The sequence below is a fragment of the Bacillus rossius genome, chromosome 2 (assembly GCF_032445375.1).
Source record: "Bacillus rossius redtenbacheri isolate Brsri chromosome 2, Brsri_v3, whole genome shotgun sequence".
In the NCBI taxonomy this organism is placed as follows: domain Eukaryota; kingdom Metazoa; phylum Arthropoda; class Insecta; order Phasmatodea; family Bacillidae; genus Bacillus; species Bacillus rossius.
In genome coordinates, this window is record NC_086331.1 from 85,001,753 (window position 1) to 85,027,848 (window position 26,096).

A 26,096-nucleotide genomic window follows, 5' to 3' on the forward strand; every position below is an offset into this window, starting at 1 on the left:
TAACTCTCAAGCTTTTTGTTTAAGCGCTAACATCTCATGCTTTATTTTACACTGACATCATTGCCACAGTGAAAAAAGCACATTGAATCATCTACACTGATGAACCACTGCTATGGCAACATGCCTGTTACAGTAAAACATGAAATGTGTATCACAACACATGCAATGCTAGTAGCAAGAAAAAAATGATTTCTTTATAACTCCAAAAAATCAAAAGATTTATAGTACCACATTTGTTTTAGGCCTATGACTGAGTGTTAGTCAAATAAGCTAACAAAGCAAAAATTCTATAAGACTCAATGAGTGAATTAGCAATGACAAAGCATTTTGATATTAATTAAAAATTTTTAACAAAGATATAAGGGTATTTGGCAATACTTCAATTTATGACCATCAATGAATAAAAAAATAAAATAAAATTCTATATATTAAAAATACATTAAAATGTCAATGTGGTATTTATTAAAACTGCAAACAAATGTCATAAATGTTGGTTGGATATAACGGTTTAAAATAATATTAAATTTGAATAGGCTCTATGAATTTACACTAATTAATATTCATAGAGTAGTTAAAACAACAGAAAACCAAGGTTTTCTCGAAAAATAATTATGTCTGATGGATGATTTAGATGTAAATGACAACAATTGTACTTCAAAATTAGGTAAATTTTTTTTAAAATTTTTTGTCGAACAGTATTGTATAAAATTTATGTTCGCTAAATATATTAAAATTGACAAAATATCAAATTTTATTGAATGAATTAAATGATAATGGTTTCCATAACATATTTTGCAAAATCTGTTTATTGGATAAACACTTCTACAATTTAATTGATTGTTCTTGTAGAGAATTAAAAATAAAACCCTTCTTGTAAAACAATGTATTAGATGTGATTCATATAGTTTATGAGTTGTTGAAGATTATGTATTTTATGAGCATAAAGTTCTAATGGCTATCAATCAGTATCATCAACATTAAATTTTCTATTGAAGCATTGAAAAATGGGTAAAAACACCATTCTATGAAGTTTGAGTAATATGTAAAGGCTAAAAACTGTAAATGATCAAAGTGCTTTTAAGTTTTAAAAATTTCCATGAAAATATATATTTAACTACAATATTAGTGTTATAATATCGATCAAAGTTTTAGGTTAATCTTACAAAGAAACAAAACTTTAAACTTCCTTGTTGTATGAATTTTTTTAGATTCAATACCATGCAATGCTTTATGTGTTGCCAAAGTAAGATACTAGTGCTTGTCAAAAAACTTTTAACAAAGTTTGTTCTTTTTAGTACACATTTAAAAAATGGTTTAATATAAAATTTGATCAAAATGGGCAAATATTTCTAATTTTGATACAGGTTTAAGAGGTATAAGATCAAGACTGTTGTCTTTTTTGATGCAATTCTTTCTTTGGAGATATTGCTAATTATGTCATTTCAAAAATCTGTCTTAAAATTTTATTAGATAGTACACTAATTATTACTTTTTTTATTGTGAATATTATAGAACTTGTTAATTCTAAATTTTATTTTATTCAGTTAATAAAAATGTTCTAAAGCCCACTCTACATGATTCCTAATTTCTGCTATACCTCTGTTCTATCCATGGGTATAAACATGGGCATAACAGTTTGTACAGCAAAAGAAAAGAAAGAATTTCTTACTCCATACACACAATACCTAGAATGATAACAGAAAACCATCCAATGTAGTTGCCAGCCAAAGAAAGCATATCGAGTACGAATAAACTTATAGTTGTCAATTTAACCAAATACTTAAAATATACCAAAAAAAAATGGCAGTTTTTAATTCTAAAATTATGAAACTTGGTCAATGATTTTTGATATTTCATATTCTACACATCAATGGCAAAAAAAGCAAGTTGTCTTAGCATTAAAAAAAAAGATAAATTTTGGACTTAATGAGAATCAACTTTCCTTGGTAGGTTAGTTTGAAAATCTACAAATAGAAAATTAAAAGGATACCAGTGAATTTTGTTTTGCTTTGCTTTAATGTAGTTTATTTATGATATATTCATAATATTACATTAATAAGACAGCTAATCTCACTAATTTACAGTACACAATATTTGTGTTATTTGTGTTGTGATTTCACAACGCTACCAATTCAAAATTAGTAAATATTTTAAATGATTATCAACTAACTTACTAAGCTATCTTGATCAGTGTCGTAGCCAGGATTTGTGTATGGGGCTTGTTAAGAAGCATGGCCCCCCCCCCGTATTAAAGCGGGGGGTGCGGGGGTCCTCCTCTGGGAAAATTTGGATTTTAAGGTGTAAAATAGTACTATTTTAGCAGTTTTCGGTACTTAAATTTAAATATTGTAACGGTAAATTTTTTATTAATTTTAATATGAAATTTGTTTGAGTCATGAATAAGAAGTTAATTAAAGATTGGGTCCTAAGGAGGGGGGGGGGGGGGTTTTGAACCCCTAACCCCCCCCCCCCTGGCTACGCCACTGATCTTGATACATTGTAACTTCAATTTCTTTTACCAAGCAAGACAAATAAATAAGCATAGTTTAAGACAGTAGTAGTTCCCATTATAAACTTAAATTCTAAGTGAAAGAAAGCCATCTTACATTTTTATTTAGGTTAACAGGTGTGCAGTTCTTATGAAGTGTTCGTTTATTCATGAATAATTTATGGACATTAAAATCCCTGATAAACGAAGGTGTTTTAATAAAAGAATTAAATTTTGGTTTGAGTTACTTTTAATCATATAATAAAATTTTAGTATAAGTAAAAATATAAAGGCTATAGGTTTACTTCATATGAAATAACTAAACCAATTTAATGAGCTATGTATGAATTTAAAGTTATTACAGCAATTAGATAAACAAATGAAAATTATTAATTAATTTTTGCTTAGAGCAATTGTATGAACAGTGATCTGTTATGAAAAATAAATAAAAAAATTTTAGTGACAAGATTTGAACCATGTCAATAAAAACATTTCCATCTTCGGACCTGCGTGCTCTGCTGCTGCACCACCGAGATATAACAACGTTTTGGAAGAGACTATGAATTATCAATGTTGTAATGCTAGTTTTCTTATTTATTTTTAAAGTTGTGATTATTTTTTGCTATGTCTATTTAAGTTTACCAAATATGTGCCAGAGTAGTTTCACTATCGCAAAGTTTCATTTAGCAAACCAATATGTTTCATACGTCTCCTAATGTTCACAAAAGTGAATAAATACGGGTTTATGTTACCATACGCAGGTCCACTATCTTTGATGACTTAAGCTTGTGGGTATAGCAGAAAAATAGAACACATAGTAAGAATTTAGCTAAGACTTTGGGTGTGAAAACTTTTATACCCAGAGACAGACATCATGGAAGGGTGCTGAAATGTTACCTACACAGGAGCAGGCACACTAACAGAAAAAAAGTCATAACTGCAAAGGAGATGGGTGTCGTGTTGGGCTGGCTTGAATACCAATGTTTTATGTTATCAAAACAGTAAATAGTTAATACCTTAATAAATGTTTTGGGTTATTTTCATAAAACAAAAAATATAATCTAATTGCGATAAATTATTTTTAGATTTTTTTTTTAGTTATTGCAGATTATTTAATTTGATTCCAGATTATGTAAATTGAAGCTTAAGTGTTTGTCAAAAAAATTCCACTAAAATGCTTTGTTACTGAGATGATGTTTAAAGTGGCTAAATACCAAATTAAATTCTTATTTGTGAACTGAAGGTTTAAACAATAAATACCTAAAATTGGAAAAGTTAAAAATCTTCATTTTTAAAACATTATTTAATAATTACACGAAAAAAGGTTCCCTTGTACACATTTAAAGTGACTTAAATAATTAAAATGTAATGAAAAAAAAATTTCCCTCTCATATTGTTTTATATCTAGCTTCAAGGTCTAAATTTTAACATTTTTTAGATGTGCAAACAAAAATTAACTAAATGGATTACAGAAATGAAAACATTTTAAATTTTGACTCCAAATCAAAGTTAAATAAATATCTCTTCAAAAATTACTACTGTTTATATTACATGAAGTAACCAGTAGCATTAAATTTAGACATAAAAGCTTCAGTTCTGTAATTAATGCTGTTCTTGTCTGCATGCTTCAAAAACATTAAACATATGACACAGCCTTTTTACATAAAATATAGAACAAACATTTATTTTTTCTTCAGGAAATTTGTCATTAGCCTTATAGTTTATCAATTGATCATGCCAATATTAATAATAAACTGAAAGGTAAAGGACACCCTCAAAATATTTTTATGGGAGCCATAACATACAAAATACTTCATTCTTCTATACAAACATGTAATGATTTTTTATTTGGTACCAAGTTTATATATAGTAAAAAAAATTGGTTGCTGTGATATCTTACCGGTAATAATTTGGTTTAAAAGGCCCCGCCTTATTTAATCCCATGTACTTTGCTTGTTCATCAGACAGCTCTGTTAGATGGGCATCAAAGTTAGGAAGGTGTAGACTTGCTACGTATTCATCTGAAATAGAAAAATCATGTTTCAAAAATATATAGCATTTAATATCACACTAAGCCCTAAAGTTTTTTTAGAGTAGCATGAAATTTACAAAATCATCATTATAGATTCATGCAGAACATTTGTGATAAAAGGTTTAGACCCAATTTTTTGTTCAATGAAATTTTGTAGAAAAGTAGATACTGTATTTACTCGAATAAACAGCGCACAACTTTTTGTATGTGTACATACTGAAAAATCATGGCTTATTCAAAACTTTTAACAATGCCGCATGGCAACGCTGCACATCACAAGTTACATCATGCTCCAAGGTTGGAAAACCTGCTGTTGCTTATCTGTGAGAAAAATGTTGCAGTGATTACTAAAGGTTTACGGATGAGATTGACAGTTGGCAGTTGCTGATAATAAAATAATTTAAAATCTGAGTAAATGGGAAATTGTGCTACAAAAAGAAAAGTACATTGTCATGGAAAGTTGCAAACTTGGCTGGAGAAAATAAATAGATTTGTTATAATTGATGTTTGCAATAAAATGTTATTTGAAAGGTGAGAGTTTGTTGTGTGTGCTTTTTCAGAAATTGTTCAGTTTATTTATTTTTAAACATTTGTGGGGGGATGTTAATGGCACTTCAATGCAGTAAACAAAACAGCTGCGATCAGAACCATTTTTCTGTCATAAAACATTTTTCTTTGCATCACAATACATAAGTTATCATTCATAGTTTTGCCTAAAAAATTTTTTTTCTGTCTGATATCTTAACAGATGTTTATTTACATCAAGTATGTAATTGGAAATATTAATCAATTTAACATTATCATGTTGTATGAATAAAAAGTGCCGAAAAAAATAACTGGCACAAGTTATTACCGGTACAAAACATGCTTTTGTTTAACAGAGAAAGTCAAATAAAATTTTTAATTTTCTATAATTTATTACCTCCAGATAAAGAATTTAATATAAACTTAAAAATATGGTTACAGTTTTGTTTTCAAAAGTTTTGTAAGAGGTTTATTCTGGAAAAAAAAAAAAATTGTTTATGATCAAAATATTGTACATACAAGGCTTACTAGAACATGTCGCTTATTAGGGTAAAAATGTTATTTATAACTAAAAAAACCAATAAGAAGATATTCCAGTCATTCAACTTCGATGTGAGAATAAGGGATTATTTAAAATCGGAGTAAACACAAGGTAATTACTTACACCAGGAATATTAACATCCTACTAATATTATAAACGCGAAAGTTTGTAAGTATGGATGGATGTTTGTTACTCTTTCACGTAAAAACTACTGAATGGATTTGAATGAAATTTGGCCTACAGCTAACTTATAACCTGGATTAACACATAGACCCCATATTAATATGAAATTACATCCCTAAGGGAGTGAAAAAGTGATAATTTCATTTTATAACAGAAAAAATCATAGGTCATAGACATACAAATACTGAGCGAGTGTCATTTCTTTAGGTCTGACACACGATCATACACATAGTAAGGTCTGGCAAATTAATATTTTTCTCCTTGGTGAGACCAGTCCGCTTAGTGGAGCTCGCAGCGGCTAGCAAAATAAAGGCGCTAATAACAGTTTTGTTCTTAACTTCGTCAATAGATAGAGTTGCCTTGAATTTTAAATGCACCATCGTTTGATGCGTTTGTCATGTCTTTAATTTTCGTTTGTTTGTGCCGTATGCGTTCCCATACCATTCATCCGATTGCGATGAAATTTTGGTGATTTGTTATGCGCATGCCCATGAAGGTTACTGAGACGGTATAACTATTTTTCAATAGTTGGAGCACGAATAGTGTCAAAAAATGTGTTTATTTCATTTTATGTAGCGGCACTTCGTCTGTTTTTGTTGTATAAGTGCGCACGCATTACACAATTTATTTAAATATAAAAGAGAGACAGAGCTAGTGTGATATATATATATATAGTGAGATAGAGACGGAGAGATAAGTTGAGATAGAGCGAGGTATAGAGAATGAAATGGGTTAGATAAAGAGATATACCTATAGATGTATAGAGCTATACAGAGACTTATATATAGAAGATATAGAGATAGTGGGAAGTATCTATGTAGATATAAAGAGATAAATAGAGATAGAGAGATACATACATGTATATAGATGTAGATAGAGATAAATATATATAGAGAGATGGATAGATGATTTGTATATGTGGAACTACTTCAAACATATTACAAAACAAAACTGAATGAGGCATTGCAATGCAGGCCGAGCATTAGCTAGATAATGGAATCTTTTCAATTTTAGTTATCTCTTATTTATCAGGTTTTTTCTATATTGCTTTATAAAGTCTAAATTACATACAGACCAGGTAAATAACTATAAACTGGCAGAACGTCTGTCGGGATCTGAAAGTTATATAAATTAATTTTCACACTTGACATTCAAATTAAGAAGACAATTACTAACTACATCTGATTTCGAAAAAGGTCCCCTTCACCCTGTGTTCAGTCCGGGCAACGCCGGGTATTGCAGCTAGTTAAATATATAAAGCAAACAACTTGTGTTAATGACTCAGGCACTAATTTGGATTCAAAACTATCAATCCATCAATATGTAGATGAATTAGTAGTCAATGCATCAATACTGAATTGCATAATTCAATATATTATAAGTACTGCAACAACACATGACCTTGTAACTATCTATTAAAATAACATTTGGAACAACCTTATTTTGACTGAAACCTACAGACTATAAAGACTGATAAAGCAATAACAGAATGAATTTAAAAGAAATAACCATAACACCAATACAAATAAATCTCTGTAACTGTCAGTCCTTGGTCCCGAGGAGAGTGCTTCTGGGTTATGTATTATTAGCATAGTCTGAAATTTTATTCATGTAGTCTTCATGCAAACACAGACCTAAATACTTGAACAACATCATACAGTTAGTTGTTCCTGATCTGAAAATAGTAAGCTTGAGCTAGGACAACCCAGGTCCATTTCAAATAAGAAATGCTGTAAAAAATATTAAACAGATGTCCACACTAATCTGAAATAAAATTTTCCTTAATTTTCCATGACCAAAATTTCAAAATTTACCTAATTTGGAATCTTCTGAAAGATATAAAGAAAATTCAGCCTTCACTGTCCCCATAGCTGGCCTAGTTCAAATAGAACCTTGCATACCCTATTTTATAATGTATATACTTAACTATACACTAAAACACCATCTGAAAAAAAATTGCTTTCACAGCCTGGGTGAAGGCAGACTTAAGCATAACTTTCCCCTTCAAATCACTATCACAGGGAAATTTCCAAGACTTTTCCTTTTCCTGGCTTTCAAGTAAATTCTCTGACATTCCCTGACCAATTAAAACCCCAACTTTTCCCTAACTTTACAAAATGTAGACACCCTGTTAAAGTTTGCAGGTGAAAAGTATACTATGCAGGAGTTTATGAAATTTAGATGAAATGGAGCAACATTAATTTAACTAAAATCTTTGTAATAAATTAAGGTATTGAATGTAGTAGTACCTACACCTATCATGTAACAAATACGGCATTTTTTTCTACCCAGTGATCAGTGACCTTAAAGATCTTGCATCAACTTCACAATGTGCATTCACTCTGCTTATCTTCCTATGTAGAGGCTTCACTGTAGGCTTTCTAGTGGGTTGTGGTTTTACATTGTGTTGGTAGCCCCTGCACACCCTCCTCTTTTCCACAAGCTTGGGACTAGCAAGTTTAGATAGCCTATATGTGTCATATAATGTGTCCCAAAAATTAATGCTTTATTCGAAGGCAGATTATAAAACAAAGTGAACTAACCAACAAAAAAAAGCTGTTGGTACAAGCTCTCTCACCTTAGTTGAAATAAATCTGTTTATTACATTTAGAGTAACTTACAGTATAGTAACATTCTGGATTACTGGTATTGGCAGTAATGCAAAATTGGCATTAACTGGAAGCTCAAAAATATATAAATGGCAATCATTTCAGATACTTCACTCACCTGTTCAAAACCAGATACATAGAGATGTTCCAAACTCCCAACTACAACCTTACTGAATCTGTTATTTATGCAACATAGCAGAGACTAGAGTAAGTTAACATAACATGTGCATTTATCTTAACAATCACCAACAATCATCTTGTTAATTATAATTAGTCCCACATGTTTGGAAACTAATCACTTACCACATGCAATAAATTTTCTAACTCATTTTCTTACAAAGAAAGAGTAACAATCATTATTTTTAATGGTGGGAGAGGAAACCAGATTCTATTACTTTATTTTATCCAATTTATTGGTTTAACTAATATTTAGAAAACCTTTTATTGACCAATATAACATAACATTTGATAATATCTCACATAACATAATAATCACCTCCCAACCTTAAAAGACCATTCCTATTCGAGATGGACCGTTGGTGCCCTCAATATTTCTATTTTTGGGTTACAAATAACTGGTTTGAACTTGTTAACAATCTTCATGAAACACGCTGCCTGAAGACATTGTGTAAGGACACAGAGAGTAATAAAATAGTGCTGATAACTTTTTACCTTTAATAGTTATTTCAAAAATTAAACATTATACGTAAAAGTGATGTCTAGTGTTGTTTTTTTATCTGTAAATGAACTGCTGGCTAATTTGGTACTTTTTATTAACTTGTACAAATGGTGCTACTAAAATAAATCAAAAATATAAATAAATGTTTAAATTGTTGCTGCTTCAGTAACTGGTACCTCGACCGGATCGGCTCACATTTCCAACTCGTCCTGCCCTGCATGTTTCTTATCTCTTTGTAAATAGCACCTACTACATATGTATGATATACTTCAAATATACAGATTATTATCCACAACTTACATTGCCACACTATGTACTAGGTTCAGGTATGTAAATATATAAATGCTGGCTTCGAATCTGGCCTGTAGCAAGGATGGAAAGAGACAGGTCAGGGAACTGGGGCCATGGTCTATTGTAAAGAACCATCACAGCACTTTCACGGTGTGATTTCAGGGAACCACAGAAAACCGAAGTTAGGAATGCTATACCAGGATTCACACCCAGAATTTCCAGAATGCAAGTCCAGTAACTTACCCTGCATCACTTGCTCCATAGGGAAACTACTATACATATTTTTTTAAAAGTTATTTACTTTTCAATATTTACATGTTCCATTTTCAACAAAGTACCTAGCTTTTACCCTGAATATATTCACATCAGTTATACGAGGTATGAAGCATAAAATAAAATCTAGATAAAGAACATTTGTCTACTCACCCATTTTTTTCGGAAGAAGGTAGACATCTGATTTGTACCGGCCATGAGGAGCATTAAAGAGTTCGATGAGAGCAAGTGCCTTGAAGAGAAAAGAAAAAATCAAACACATCAACTTTCAAAATTATAAATCCAGAAAAAATTGAAATGCTTGATTTTGGCGTAAATCAAAAGTGACCCTTAGATTTAAACTAAACAAAAAATAACTAAATATTCCAGATTTTATAACACAGTCATAAAACATGTCCAGAAAAATACATACAATTATTTTTACTTGATAGCTATTTGTCATGTTTTCTGTGGTAAAATTAGTTAAGTGGCACAAACATCTGATTTAAAGTCCCTTCTGCAAATTTTTCATAACAGCTGCCATGCCATTTTTATGTCCAGGATTAACTACAGTATTATCTGCAGAAGAAGCTATCATGTTAGTTGCAGGCACTCGAAGTCATTCGTTGAATCACCTAGAAAGTTATGCAATGAATGAAAAAAATGTGTCACAATTTTTTACATTTCTTTGTCAACAAAAGTTACTAAAACAGGGTAAACTTTAGAATCTGAATTGATACTACTGTCAGTAGACAGAAAGAAAGGGTCATAATATCCTCAGAGGCACAAGAAGAATTATTTTTATAAATGGCAAATTGGCATATTGGCACAGATAGATTTTTTCGCAACGTCTGATAAAGGAAACATTTTACTTAACAGAGGCCTCACATAGTCAGTCACACTCAATGGTAAGTAAAATTCAAAAATGAAATTCATAAACAAACTCACGTTTTATGACTGCCTCATAAACGCTCAATCTATTCACAAAAAATTCAGAATTTTCTTTTCTTTGTCACACACATTCTGTATTGCTGATGTGTTTCGTAGCTGTGCCATTTTTTTGTGACTGTTTGGCCACCATGTCCAATGTTTAAATTGTAGCATCATAGGCCCTCCCAGTTTATTAAAAGATTTTTTAAAGATTTTTTTTATGATAATATATGATACTTGGTTATGTTTATTGATATCATGTAAATAACAGCTGATTATATGTTTAAGAAGGATCCATGGTACTAGAAACATTTTTATTATCAAATTTTATATCAGTTGAAGTTTAAAATTATTTCTTATACTGTACTTGGTTTAGTTTGGAAAAGCCATTGAAAGTCATTTTATTTAATATTTTGCTTGGTTGACTAAGTTTTAATGTATGTTCACATATTTTTTTGTTATTATTTGCTATGGTTCTGGGTTGAAGCAAGATGATGCAATATGTATTGAAATTATATCAGCATAGTAATAATAGTAATAGCATGAGAACGAGTACTGGTGATTTGTCTCATGGGAATTGTGGTGTGTGGAAGTTGCAAGAGATGTGGTCTGTTTTCACTATAGTAAAATGTTCTGTTGTTGGTTATAATTATAAGGTGCTCTGTGATTGGTCTACAACTCCAATTCTTTCCATGGTGGTTGCTTACAAATTCTTATTATTTTAAGCGAATTGAGAAGAATTTCACACCTGTGGTCCAGGCCGTGCTGCTTTCAACTGTCGTGAGGGGGGTTTTGAATCAGCGTACGTGTATACCTTGGGCGCCACAAAGTGGATGGGCACATGGACCCGGCTACCGACTCTGTCCCAGAGCCGTGACGTAACCCATGTGGAGCTAGGCTCGACTTCCCCCCGCTAGCACTCACCGGCCCGCTCTCAGCGGCGGGCACGCTATGTTACTGCTCGTGGGGTCTTGAGGTGCCCCACACACCTCCGTCTCTGTGCTGGGAAACTCTGGTCGGGAATTGTGTGCAACGAGTCGGGTGAACAGTGAGTTTTATTGGCGCCGACACGTATACTGATGACGCACACAGAAAACAGCACATAGTCCAGCTTTCATGCTGACCAGGACACCGCGTGGCCCGGCCCCGAAAGTATAAATCCGCCGATTAATCCAAAATGCTCCGAGGAGCTTAAATTAATTAAATTACACAGTCTGCCGCCGGGGTAGGCCTCGAAGGTTGATTAGAAAAAGGTTTATAAAAATGTGGATGTTAACGGATCGGTTACGAGCAAAAGTTGAAGTCGACGAGATGCAGAGATGCGTCCTACCCCGCACGGCGAACGGAAGAGACTGCTCCGGGCCCCGGGTGTCATAGCCGCAGGAAGTGCTGAACTTACCGTTAGTAAATTAATATTTAAGACAGTTAAACATAACTATTAAAACCTTTTAAAAATTACAAGTTAATTAAGATTTAAGGATTACATTATTTAAAAAACATGCAGTCTCCACTGCTCCAGTTACAGGGTGTCTACAGGCAACAGAAAAATTAATTTGGTGACTTTTTGGTGACCTTTTGGTGACCTTTTCAAGAAAAGTTGATACTTCGAATTACACGTTTCATTTTTAGGTAAAAAGTTTTCAGAAACGTTTCACATTATACCACACAGAAAAAAGGAATATTTTTAATGCAACGTATTGGCTATGTAATAACATACACTATTGAAAATAACGAAAAAGCAACAAAACATACTAAAAAATATTACACAGTTTTATGTGCTTACCTTTTAATAGTCCCGGGTGTTAGCAGTTGTTATACAAGACCACAATTTCAACACTGGCCATAAAACACTGACAGTTAATATTTAAATTTGTAGGCCTATGTGTTTCTGCACTGTGGATATGGATAGAAACATAATTCATAATTTTAAGCCTGCTTTTTCAAAAATGTTATCCTATCCTCCATGCTGGTCATTTCCTCCTTATGCATTTCTAACATCCTGCGTTTTGTAGCTTGCAGTTCCTTCAGTTCTGACTTGGCTTTCCTCTTTGCTTCTACTTCCTCATCTTTCTTCATGTTTTTCATCCTGAGTGCTTCCTGTCTCCTGGCAGATGCATTCCTTACAGAATGGATCATTTTTTTAGTGATTTGGACATTTTTAACTCCATCTTCTGAATGAACAGAATCATACACACATCTCTGTGCTATCAAAGAGGCTTCCGACAAGTTTTCTACCAGACATTCTCTGTTCACTGAAAACCCCCTCTCAACTGCAGCATTGCCATGAAACATAACTAAAATCTTCTTGCAAAACTGAATCAGGGCAGCATTGTCCACCTTCGCCATAGAAATTAATTCCAAAACAAGGGCATCCAATTTTTGAGACCTCCAATCATATGTCTCTATAGCATCTTTAACAGCTGCATTGTCACAAACAATCAAGTAATCTCGTTTGATGCAGTCTGCTACATGTGGAGCCATGTGTCCATTTGACACAAAAATGTCTAATGCAGTGGTAATGCGTGAGTTTCTTAATAGACTACTTCTGATGACTTCAGGCGATAAACAGGATGCTCCTTTAACAATTTTACTTTTGAGTGGAGACTTCACAGTAAACTTTGAAAATATATGTTGTAAGTAACACCTGCATTCATTTCTAAACAACAACACTACAACCTCTTTAAGGTCTTTGCATGCTGCTTTGGCACCAAATCCTATATCTATATTGCTCACAGCTTTCAAGACATCTGAATTGTATACATCAACATTTGTCAGCTAAACACCCGATTTGATGTCTTCTACCACATTTTTCTTCAAGATGCGAGTGCCAATGCCTATCAAGAGAGACAACGTATCTTGATAGAGCAGCGGAAATAAAGAATCATTGGACTGGAATTTCGTTAGAAAAGGCTCTAGCTGCAATGAAACTGATAGAAGAAATTCCAACTTTGCAAACAATAGCTTATCTTTCAAGGCTTCTTTCACTCTTACATAACACCGAGAATTCGGGGGATTTTTCTCTACTGCACTGACATATTTCACAAGTGATGGAAACATCTCAATGGCTCTTTGAAGTACTCTTGAATTTTCAACCCATCTAACTTGGCAGAACTTGAGTGGGAAAACTTCAGAAGCAGTCTTCAGAGTGTATTCAGCTCTTCTAACCGGAAAATCCCTGAACAGATAGTACACAGATAGCAAAAATTCATGTATTTTCCATCCTACTGTAGTGTGTGCTGTTTTATAAGCCCCTTGCACAACATGTAAAGGGCATGTTCCAGTATCAAAAGGCTTTCCATTTCCATCCAGCTCGTTACCAATACTGTCTTGCAAGTCACGTAAAAACTTTAAGTTCACGTTAGGCCCATCAACAGATACTTGCAAAATGTGATTTAGGGGCAAACCTAGATTGGCCATAGTAGTTGTGAAAGTTTCCAACAAATCTTTTGCTGTTGCTCGTTGAAGAAATGTTGATGTCAGGTACTTGGTCACAACTGCATTGCAATCTTCATCCCAGAAACGTACAATCAGATCCATTTGACCTTTCTGACTAATTTTATTTAAACTTTCATCGAGGGAAATAGCAAAAAAATTTGCATTTTTTACTTCATCTACAAGTTTACTTTGAAAATAAGGTCCAAGACCATAAGTAATAACATAGGACAATTTGTCCTTTTGCATCATGAAATTTTTTGCAATCAAACTATCGGGGAACATGTACGGAAACAGTTCAGAACTTGATCCTGAGTCACGTGAAGACCCATGAGTAACTACTTTATTTAAAGCCCAAACAATTTCTGCCTTTGCTACGTCATCCTTCAAAATGAAATTGCCTAGGCCTATGCCAGAAGTACCTGCACATTCAGTTCTTTTAGTATCACTATTAGTTGTTCCGCTAGAACAGTCATTCTGTGTTTCAGTGTTCATTGGTGAAGTGCCTGTTGCCAACACAGATGGAGCATCATTTTTCTTAGAAAATTGCAGTAATGTTTGCTTACCTTTAGAGATTTCCAGGAGTTTCTGAACATGTTTTTTCCCCTTTTCATGAACTTTAACACAGTATACACCACCATGGGAAATACCAAAGTCGCTTCTACAAATAGTGCAATAAGCTTTGTGTTGTGACTTTTCTACAGGCCTAAGCCAAGACGTCCAATTTCCTTCTATTGCGCAAGGCATTTTGAACCACTGATCTTGGAAACTGCACTTTCCAGGCATTTCTTTTATATTTCACACATATAAATACATAAACACGTGAAGACGTGTCAATCAGAATTTCCAGAACTTAAGTAAATAATTAACTGTAACTTTTTGTTACAACAAACTCTTCCATGTTCCTAAATAGCACATGATACATAAAAGTCAAGAAATATTTTGCACCAATTACAGAAAACACCTTTTGGCCGATCTATATTTAGTACCACGTGCTAAAACATTGCAGTGGCAATTAATTAGAAAAGCACACATCGATTTACTGGTAAATAACGCACGGAACGTTTTTACTATAAACTCAGTTAACTGGCACACAAACGAAAACGTTTTCTTTCCGGTTTTATATTCACAAGAATTACAACTACATGACGTTATAATTAGTAAAATCCACGCCACTTTACACAACACAAGTCGGCAGCCATTACAAATCTACGTACAAATCCAAACATCCGTGTTTCGAAGACAAAGGAAACAGCAAACAGGAAAGCACTATCGATTAGAAGATATCAACGTCTGCTTCCGCGAGACTATCGATGCGCATATGTCGATTTCTACACCCGCAAACTATCGATTTGTATCGAAACGTTACGTACGACGGGTAAATAAACATTAATCCGTGACTTCCACAACAATTGCGCCACTTTTTCGGTACTTCCGTGACCAGCGCTTCATTTTAGTTACTTTTTGGTGACTTCCGTGACCTGTAGACACCCTGAGTTAGGGTGGGCGCCGAAAGGGTTCGCGCAGGGCGACCGAACACACGCACACACACACACACACCCTTGTTGGCGGGAGGCTTGAAACAGAGGGTGTCGGTGGGAGGAGATGGGGTCGGTAGTGGCGTGAGGCACATCGGGCTTAGGGAGGGCGTAGCCCTGGTCGACGCCACAACCTTAATTCAGACATTTGGTGCACTTAGAATATTCTGACCATAGGCGGCATTGAAGGCCTAAATGGAGCATTTTGTATAATTGGTAGCCACCCGGATAAGACAATAGTTTCTCTGCCATTTGTATCATGAGTTGGTAAGCCACCGCAGGATTTCAACATTGAACTTTAAAGAATATCCCAGAGTAATGAACGGTTCTGCTTGACCAAGGAAAAATTATTTGACCTGCAATTTTTTTTTATAGTGTAAAGTTTTGTGGTCGGAAGATGACCACCTTTAATAACTAGAGTATTTCCTTGAAAGAGAAATAAAAATAAGTTAAAATCAGTAATTGTTCCCCAGTGAATTTATTAAATAACATTAATAATCATAGTTAATGGAAATAAACATTATTTTTGGTGCTCAAAGAATTTATTTGAGTGTATATATGTATGTAACAGTCAAGACCACATTGAACTAGTTGGGATGCCTGAACTGCTACAAATGCACAATGGCAAACTAGCCAAACAAAGGTAATGCAAGCTTTTTCCAGTCCTATTTTAAACATAAAAATAATTTTATACAAGCCACAACCAAATACTATAAAACTCTTAGTATTTGCCACAACTGCGATTAAAAACAAAATTATTTAACAATAATTCATGTAGAAGTAAGTTTGATATGTGACATTTAAAGGAAATAAATATTCCACATGCCAAATAGACTTTGAATATCATCCCTCCCCCAAGCTGCCAATAAAATGAAACTCTGCGTATGATTGGCTAATAACAGACAATGAGGAAACAAACGACACAGTATTTTCTGTTAATTTTACCTTTACTGACGACACTGATATCGTAGCAGAAACTTTAGGATATTTTTGATGATTTTCAATTTAAAAAACACAACAGAAGTTTCCTGGGAAGGTCTTCCATGGCAGCTGGTGTGGATGGTTCTATGGAGGAATTAGGAGAGCGCTGGCCGTTTTCATGGAAGTTTTTCTAATCGGCCGTGTTCAAATTTCTGTGGAAGGTTTCGTACAAGATGAAAATTTTATCCAATCATAATTACGTGGTAGTGCACCCATAGTGTTAAAAGTGGTAATTTATTTCAGAGGGATTTAGATGTTTTGATTATTGTTTTGAAAAGTGGCAAACATGTATCTATTCATGTTGAAGCTGTTAGAGCATTATGTGAAAACATAAACTAATCAAATGTGATCAGTTGATGGCTATCTTCATGTTGTTGAAACATGCAAATGCTTGCCCATTTTCTATTGTTTTTTAGATGAAAAATTAGGGTATTGAAAGTGAATTTTAAATAATCGACAAGCTGGACCGTTTGTATTGCATATAGTGAAATAATAATACAGAGAAGATAGAAACATGGTTTATATAGTTTTATATATGATGGCTTAAGAACAAATGTAGTTTACTGCATGTAAATTAAATTGCAACATGAATGTCAATCTAACAAATAAAATTTGTATGTTCATGAGAATTGGTAATTTTTCATTTGTTTTGTAACTTTTCATTTTACATTAAAAGTGCAAACATTTTCGAAATTTAGAATTTTGAAACGAATTCGTAAATTTTATTGTGATTTTACAAATACTATATTAAGTATTATGTCATTTTTGCACAATCCAAATCATTTTTAATACAAAGTATTCCAAACATGTTTTAGGATTTTCATTGCATGAGAACTAGTGGTAGGTTATATATGCCCATTTATTTGTAATAATATATACCTATTTCAGGATTGAAATGCAGTTAAATTAACTCCAGATATACATCCATTTTGGCTAATTTACAATTATTGATGTGAAAATAAATTCATATCTTTTTCCCACCTTCATTCGTTCCTGTGTTCCTGCCATGGAAATAGACAAGTTTTTACACTTGAAAATAACACACACCAATAAAACCAACACAGTATTATTAAGTAAACAATACAACAGAAAATTATAGTTGCTATAGTCCCAGAAGCTGCTACTCTAGAAATTTACCCATTTATTTTCTTCCCTCATTCATATTTTTTAAGATTTGTTCTATTAAAATGTATCATTTTTTTATCTACTACAATGATTATAAAAATCATTATATAAAAATCATAAAAGACTTTTTGAATGAACAAAAACTACACAAAATTTATTTTTATACACAGAACACAAAAACTTAACAAGCAGAAACTGTAGGCTAAATAAAATATCTTAAAAATTATCCTCATATTTATAAATACTTAAATTATGAATCTGTAAATTTTTCGTATGAACAAAAGTACCTACTTATTTCCACAATAATTTCCCAAATTATGTCATATTAGGTATTAATTATATTTTAAAAAAATTCTGTGTATTTGGTTGTAAGTTCTCTAACATTTTGGTAGGTTATTTCTCATTCCTTTGAATTGGGCACACACTGGAGTGGAAGTTACTACAGTGGAAGGCATCTGGCTAGTATTACTGGCTTTTCATGGGCATCTGTTGACGTGTTTACACTGGTAATTTGTTTTTGAGTAGTTTTCCTGTAGAATGGACTAATAATACAGCAGCTGGGCCAAAAAACCATACTGTTTATTCTACTGACATCCTCTTCCAGAAGTGATACGTGGAACGACACATACATATCAATGATTGGTGCGAAGTTTTGCCACTTTCACTTGTAAAAGCTTAAGTTCGTTAGTGATGTAATTGACATATTCTTGATCTTGAACGACGGCTCGAAATGTGTACTAAAGAGAGCTTTTGTTCTTTTGTAAGTTAAATTGACATTTGTTTTCAGCATAGAAATATTTAAACAACTAGTTTCATGGGAGGTTTCATACGTTCATTAGTGGTTGTTTTGGCAAGGCGTTTCAGTTGGTCGTGGACTTACGCGAGTGTTGCACCAAGGTGAAACCTTGTTCGTTGACATGCTGTTTATTTTTACTGCTGATGACGTCGTACTGCATCAAAAGTGGGTCACTGGTCAGGCCACAGATACCGTCAATAACTGGAGACTCTAGGCAATCAGATTTTTTGTTTTGTTTGAGTATTTGACTGAATGATGTATCAACTTATTTTTGATTTGAATAGTTTTCTTAATCATGGTTAGTTCATGATTAATTTCTGCAGTTTCTGATCTTGCATCAATAAGCAGTATCTTAAGGACCAAATTCTTACTTTTGAAATCATCCACTTTTGTGCAAAACTTTACAGTTTTAATAAGTTAGCCAAACTTTAAATTATCCATGGTAACTTGATCTTGACTTATTGATTCATTTGATAACAGTTTTTTTGGAAGGTGATTAAAAGACATTCACAGAGTCTTCTTGTATGACATCTTAAGTTATTTCATTATTCTGGGATAACAAAAACTCCAGAAATTCAGGTTTATCAGCGATAGAAGTAGCAATGATTGACTCGTGCACACTATCAGTGACATTGATCAACTGGTAGAAACATAAATAACAGGCAGCATGCACACACACATCCACCAGCTACAAGTACTCGGCCTTGACTTAATACACAATACGTCTAAATACACACATCTAAAAACACTACTTACCTGCGTTGCAGCTGTTATTGATACCACAAACGAAGGAATGGAAGAGCAACTGAGGTTGACTAATCGGCCTTCAGCTAACAGCACAATTCGTTTGCCATCTGGCCATATAACATGGTCCACTTGTGATCTCACTTTCTCCCAAGTTAAATCTGGAGTTCGAAGGCTATTCTGTGAACAAAGCACAAACCGGAAATATAATCTTTTAGTCTGACAGCTGTTTGCAATAAGCTAATTACAATAAACTAATTGCAATAAACGAATTACATTTTAATATTAGTTGTTTATTCAAAGTTGATACGGGGGGAAATTATTATACAATTAATGGATTCAATGCAATGCAAACATTTAAAATGTGACATAAGTTTCTAAATTCTAATATATATGTCCAAACAAAATAGATAGGTCCTCAGGTTGTATAGATGTCCATCAGCTAAGAACAGTTTTACATAACAGCCACACATAAATCCAAACAGTCAATCAAAAAAATTAATTAATTTCACACAGTAAGATATATTTTATAATCATCCCATTACTCATAATCTGACCAAACCAACTGCAAATTGACAAAAAGCTTCTTGCTATTTCACTATCAATGTTTTAATTGGTGTATTACAACCAAGACAATTATAACATATTCCTTTTGTATCATTATGTACCATTATTTATGTAACATTATTTCACAAGCACTTGGACAATCATTTTTCATGACGAATGACCTGATTTTGTATGTTGATAGCTTCGACAACACTATCAGCATTTGATAAAAGTTTGATATACATAAAAATCTCAAATTAAAGGGAAGCTTGTTAAATACTGAAAGTTACTTAATGCTGCTATTAAAGCTGAACAACTAATTATTTTACAGTCAGAAGTAGTTACTCTTGAATAGAGTCATTCAATGATAAGTCACCACACAATTATTTGAAAACCAGTATCTGAGATATCTACAAGGATCTCGTAGTTTATCTTAATAACAGCTGTAGTCACAAACAGTGAAGTTGATATAATGTCAACATTCTCCTCCTGTAATTGTGGAATGTGCATCAAAGATGCAACCATTAAAGAAAAAAACACTATTTAAGTATGGAAGCTCTGACTATCACCACTTTTGTATGGGGAATATAATACCTTCCATTCACTGACTTGTCCAAATTGTCTGGTGTGATATTCTTCATATGTTCCAATGCAAGATGTTTGTTTAAAAATCTCTGCATGACTTAACTTTTTCTGGTTAAGTTTTGGCTCTTTTTCCATTCTACACACTTATTGAGTCACAGCTGCCGATTGTTCTCAAATGACCATTAGAGAATTCTTCTTCTTGCCTGCAATCTGATTTCTTGGAATATCCAAAACTTTTACATTGCTTTGTTGATGTCAAACTTTACATGAAATATTGTTTCCTTGTTGATCTAGAAGATGATTTGCTTATGAGGCCATAAAGTACACACCCTACAATTCTTTAATAGCTACACAATAACAATTGGTTTACAAGCAACAACCTGACCTAAGAAGCAACATTTGTTCATGATAAAGTACATCAAAGTTACCAGGTTTGCTGCAAGCAGGACCTACCATCATCAATCCAGTAAGATGTGATTAACCAACAATATGGTTTAAAAGACTCATTTATGAACGTGTCCTTATGTAGTACCAACACCTTGATCCCAAAATGTTGCCTCGTTGACAACAGGCTGATTGTCGGCATTAAATGCCAGGTCCTATACCACGATTTGAGAAAATTTTTTAAATTCTAGCTTTGAGACCCTTTTCTTTTCAGGAAAATTGCATCAGATTTTCTAACCCAGCAATTTTAAACAGATGTCAATGCACCAAACTGTTTTGGATAACGACAGCAGAAAACAGCAAAAAATATGATGAAACTGACTATCGAGTATTTTGATTCACCACCTTTATTTCTACCAAATAAAATGGGCTACCTAATTTTTTACTGAAATGCAGTGATGTGTGATTATACTAATCATCATTATCACTATCACCATCATCATCATAACCTTACATTTTGAAGACATAAACTAACCACATGTCTGCACCAAGGCAGTCACAAACTTAATATTTTATCTTTTGCTTTGATGAGATCACAAACTCAATGCACTTGTGCATGACACTGTTACCATTACAGTTTGCACAGGAATATCATACCTGTGCCACATTATGAAATGCTGTCATGTTCCTGTGACTTATATGCTTGGTTGCTACATTGTGACTGGAATTTTATTCTTCATGAATCCCGCAGCCACCAGTACTTGTGCAAAATGGTCCAAGAATTGTCTCAACCGTAGAAACGTTTGATGTTCATCATTTTTTAAAAATGATTATTGATACAGACGCTTTGAATCACTGCCAAATTTCTCCGTCACTGAAAACACCACCACCGAGTTCCAATGTTCGACTCGCAGACAGAACACTTTCAACAGTCTAAAAAGTTATCAACAAACCTCATTAATACAACACACATTTTATAGAAAGTTTTTCACAGCCGTATTACATGAATGACAACACATTACATTATATTACCCAGTACATTACTAGTCAGTTTGCTTTTCATGTTGTAAACATTTTTGTGATAAGTAATGGCACTTACTTGGTTAATATGTTTAGAAAATATAATAATGGTTAAAATAACTTTTTAAAATAAATTTTGTAATAGTTTGATAAGCACGGTGATCATATCTCAGTAGCAGAAAATAAAAAAACACAGTCTTTTCAGATTTGTAGTAATGAGGTTGACTGTAAAATTCATGATGTAACGCTGGCTATAACAACTGTATCAGTGCTGCAGTACCTAGCTCATACTTAATTTTACACCACGTATCAAGAATAGTTGAATCTTCCATTAATTCAAATTGGTTACTGTTGTTTATTTTAATTCCTGCTGCTTCACCCAGCCATAATCCTTACCAATATTGGAATACTTGTATTTATCTAACTTCAGTCACAGCACCATGGACATTTCCACACACACACCTATTTTCAACACTGTATAAGGTAGTTGTACGTATAGGCAATGCAGTCTGTCTCTCTTGGACATAATCAAAATTTTCTTCAGAAGATAAAAATAACTTCTTTTAGATTCAATACAGACATATGTTAACCAACAATGTATCAATCTTGTATGCAATGAGTTGAATCTTCTGCTAATGAATTACTGTGGCACTTCTCTCACCACTTGTATTCTTGCAAAATACTCTTTCTGCATGGGTCACATTACCTTTGCAACCTTCTCGTCTGCTAGGAGATAGTTTACTTACACAGTGAGATCTCTTTGTGACAACTTTCCAATAAACACCAACAATTTTAGGTGGTTTCACACAATTTGGCCACAATTTGGCTCACTTGGCACGATTAATGCGTTCCTAAAAATGTGTTTTGTTATCAGAAATTGTGTATTCTGAAGCATTGGTCTCCATAAATAGCAAGGCTAATTTACTTAATGAGTTCCAGAATATGCACGGAAATATTCTTTACATAATATAAATGCACAGAATAACACTCAATGATGAATATGTCACACCATTTATCATCGTAAGCCTACCATAGAATACTTTGTATGACAAATACGACATCGCGTAACGTGAGATAGTTAATTGTCAGTCGGTTGGTTGACTTGTCCGCCCAGGTGTGATCTTCAACACAACCCGTAACCTTTCCACAAACATTCCAAACCATCCTTTACTGCCAGTGAAACCGATATTACTGTCCGGATATTTACATTTTAATTTTTCAAAAATTAAAGTGCTTATTCGTGTATCACGGCTTGGTTCACACCAATCCTGTCTGGCCCGTGATTTTTTTTCGATTGCACCATTCATTTAACAATCATTTCCATGTGAATCATCTGTTAAGGTATCTAATGTCAAATATATATTCCTTCTAGTACAAAAAACAGAATCAGACTTGTTCAAACAGTTGATAGAGTCTTATCGTACGATTGTGCGAACAGTTGACTTGCATAAAACTAAAGTGCGACTAACATAAGTGTGGCCTTCATGAGATTCTGCACACGCCATAATACTTCTAGTTTTGTCTCAAATACTTGAACACGATGCATTACGCTCTCACTTGGAAGCCATGATTCCAATATGATACCAACTGCAGGTGCTTGCGCATGTACAGTTACCGACAGACGAATGGGCAGATGTAGCTTTGTGTTGTTTGTGTGCGAGTTCCCTGTCAATGGCTAGACTGAAGTTTTCATGGCCCAGTCTGTGGCCGAGTGACAACGGTATGGTGTGGCAGCGTATGCACAGACGTAAAAATATTTGGTCTTTTACACTCAATAGTCACAACTGAACTTGCCACAGCTGATGTTTGTTCAACAGCCGATAGCGTAGTCAGACCTGGGTGCACACCTTTCCCCCCCCTTGAATAGCTAACTGTATGCAACGGTACATTTGTTGTTTACTAAGTTGAAACAGACTTTGTGGCTTCATGACTGACTTTTTTTTTTTGCCTGTGGCTACTAAAATTTACTGTGATAACGGAAATTTACAGACGTGCTAACATCTATATCTTTATTTTAACAAAAATAGCATGGCATTTGCTTGTTTTCAACATAACACTACTACTAGTAATAGCAAATTTTGGCATTGTCATGGATATTGACATCTTTCAGGGTTCCACCCACTATAAGCATGATGCAAATCCACTGTCCTTTCTTTCCTTCCTCCCTCCTCAGCTGTCCAAAACATAAACAAACCCCGTGTGCAGCGAGTCGTATGTGTAAGCAGATTCAAATAATGTGCAACATACTCCTGGCAGAGGGTGTTAGAAAGTGATGCATATTCCGTGCCTCAAACCCTAAATAATTAATAATTTTTTTATTTAATCCCAAGGGTTTTGTTTTTTCCAACTACTTACATTGACCATTAAACAAGTAACTTTCAATAATGCTATTGTCTCCAGGACTTAGACATTTCTAAACGCACCCCTGAGTAGCAAAATGTTTTCATTATGTGAAATGCTTTATGTTTAATGTTTTTACATATGCAGCACGAGTACAACGGCTATCAGCAAGAGCGAGAAGGGTGCTGGTCAGTGAGCATTTTCTTATATCTCGCCCAGTCTGAGTTATCATAACTTGAGGCAGTCTGCATTTTGCACAAGAGGATTTCATTGTAGATCATTACTATTTTTTTCTGTTTCAACTTTTCTAATATACTCTCTTAATATCCTTAGTTCCTGTCTCATGTGGCAGACTGTTTTAATAACTATTGTTTAACATTTTTTAAGGGTCTTTAAAAGTAACTTGTTGATTTATGTTCAGCTATGAGGATGACCGAACCTTACCCATACAGATTCGTGCCTTAGGCATTTTAACTGTTAAGTATTAATACATAATGAGGACGTGTAGTTACGAGAAGGTAGTAAAATTGTTACTATGAGTGATTTTAAAGTTGTTTATTGGCCACAAGCCTGCGGCCTGAAAGTGTAAAGAGTGTGGGATGCCTTAAAAGCCAACTAGATAACCAGATATGCGTGTTTGCTGCACAGAGCAGGCCAGGTCTTTGAAGGATTGAGGTAGCTTTTAAACACAGGTGTTCTGTTTTGTGTCTCATTCCCACACAGGCAATGTCACGGCCCCTTAACAAGAGTCTTAGCTGCGTCTGTATGCCTGTAACTATATGGTGGCACCCATATTATGCATAACCTCGTGAGCCTAAAAGCATGCACAGGCCCCCTGACATTGATGTGCAGAGGCTTAGCTAGACTGCTATGCTTCTGCATTAAACAGTTTTATGGAAGAACTCAAGAAAGTGCCACAAGCATTTGATTTTCACGTTTATCAAAAAGAATTAATCTACAGCATTTAGGATAAAAATAAATACAGCAGCTGACTATTGTGTGTCCATTTATTTTATTGCATTTAAGTGTTCAGTTTACATAATTTAAATACACTACAGTCATTGTTATTATTGAAATATATGGTGCTGTTACATAGCTTAAAGTTAGGGATGCCAGAAGAGGTAATGGAACTGAACAAAAGCAGTATTACAATAATGCAAAAGCAGTGCAAAATGTCTGTGTGAAACATACAAGTCGATTGAAAATTCTGCTTTCTAAATAAGTTTATTAATGATATATTATGTTTTAATAATCAGAGATGACTTGGTTAAGTTTTCTGGTATGATGTATATAACAGTTGTTTGTTCTTTTGAGAAGTATTTATGCATTTGCAACAAGTTTTATGAAAACATTTTAAATTTATGTAATGCTTTTTTAAAATTTCTCGAACGACTTCATTGTGAAAAAGTTGAAGGTATTTTTATCTAATTTGTGTGTGTCCACAACATTTTCTTTTATATTTTTTGCTATGGATTTTGTTCATTTTGTTGATTTTTCTGATGCAATAATTTTTCCAGTCACGTAAGGAATTAGAGAGAGACACAGTTTGGTAAGAGTGGGAAAGACTCTCGGGATTTGGTTGAAATGCTGTTACCATACATCAGTATTGGCTAATATTTACGTGCATTTTTTTATTGGAGAAATTACATCACATGGGCATCCTTGTCATTATTGGAAGAGGGCAGCCATGGAGTTAGTCACTGTGTGGTCCTGGTACCGAAAGGTTGCGGCCGGGCGATGGCTCAATAATAAAATAATTATGTAGCAGAGTATCAATTATCACAGCTGCAGTCCGGATGGTACCGATTTGCATATTTGGACATTTTATTTAAAATTTAGTTACTGTAGTAGTCAGTGTTAAGCCCGCAACGAGACATTAAAATTTGTATTTTGTCAGTGAGTTGGTACCGTGAATTTGTGTGAAGCCATGGGATTTTAATATCTGTAAGAAATCTTGTCAGACATTTTGGTTCCATTTTAAAGTATATTGTTTTCTTGACGCAACAAACTATTTTGTATTGTGTTGTGAATAATTTATAATTGTGTTGTAGTCCAATAACGGTGCTGTTGTGCTA

At 33.7% G+C, this 26,096-nt stretch overlaps 1 protein-coding gene across 2 annotated transcripts in view; it reads right to left on the minus strand.

The window, feature by feature from the left end:
• Positions 1–26,096, minus strand: part of LOC134529424 (adenosylhomocysteinase-like 1) — a 133,104-nt gene that overhangs the window by 7,943 nt on the left and 99,065 nt on the right. Inside the window, exons 12-14 of one of the 2 annotated variants that reach the window (XM_063363489.1) lie at positions 19,159–19,326; positions 9,775–9,853; positions 4,389–4,509 (exon numbers count right to left, since the gene is read on the minus strand). In XM_063363489.1, coding sequence (XP_063219559.1) covers positions 4,389–4,509; positions 9,775–9,853; positions 19,159–19,326 — 368 coding nt within the window. Of the gene's footprint in view, positions 1–4,388; positions 4,510–9,774; positions 9,854–19,158; positions 19,327–21,318; positions 21,536–26,096 lie in introns of those variants that run through there. The other variant, XR_010074575.1, reaches the window with a different exon arrangement.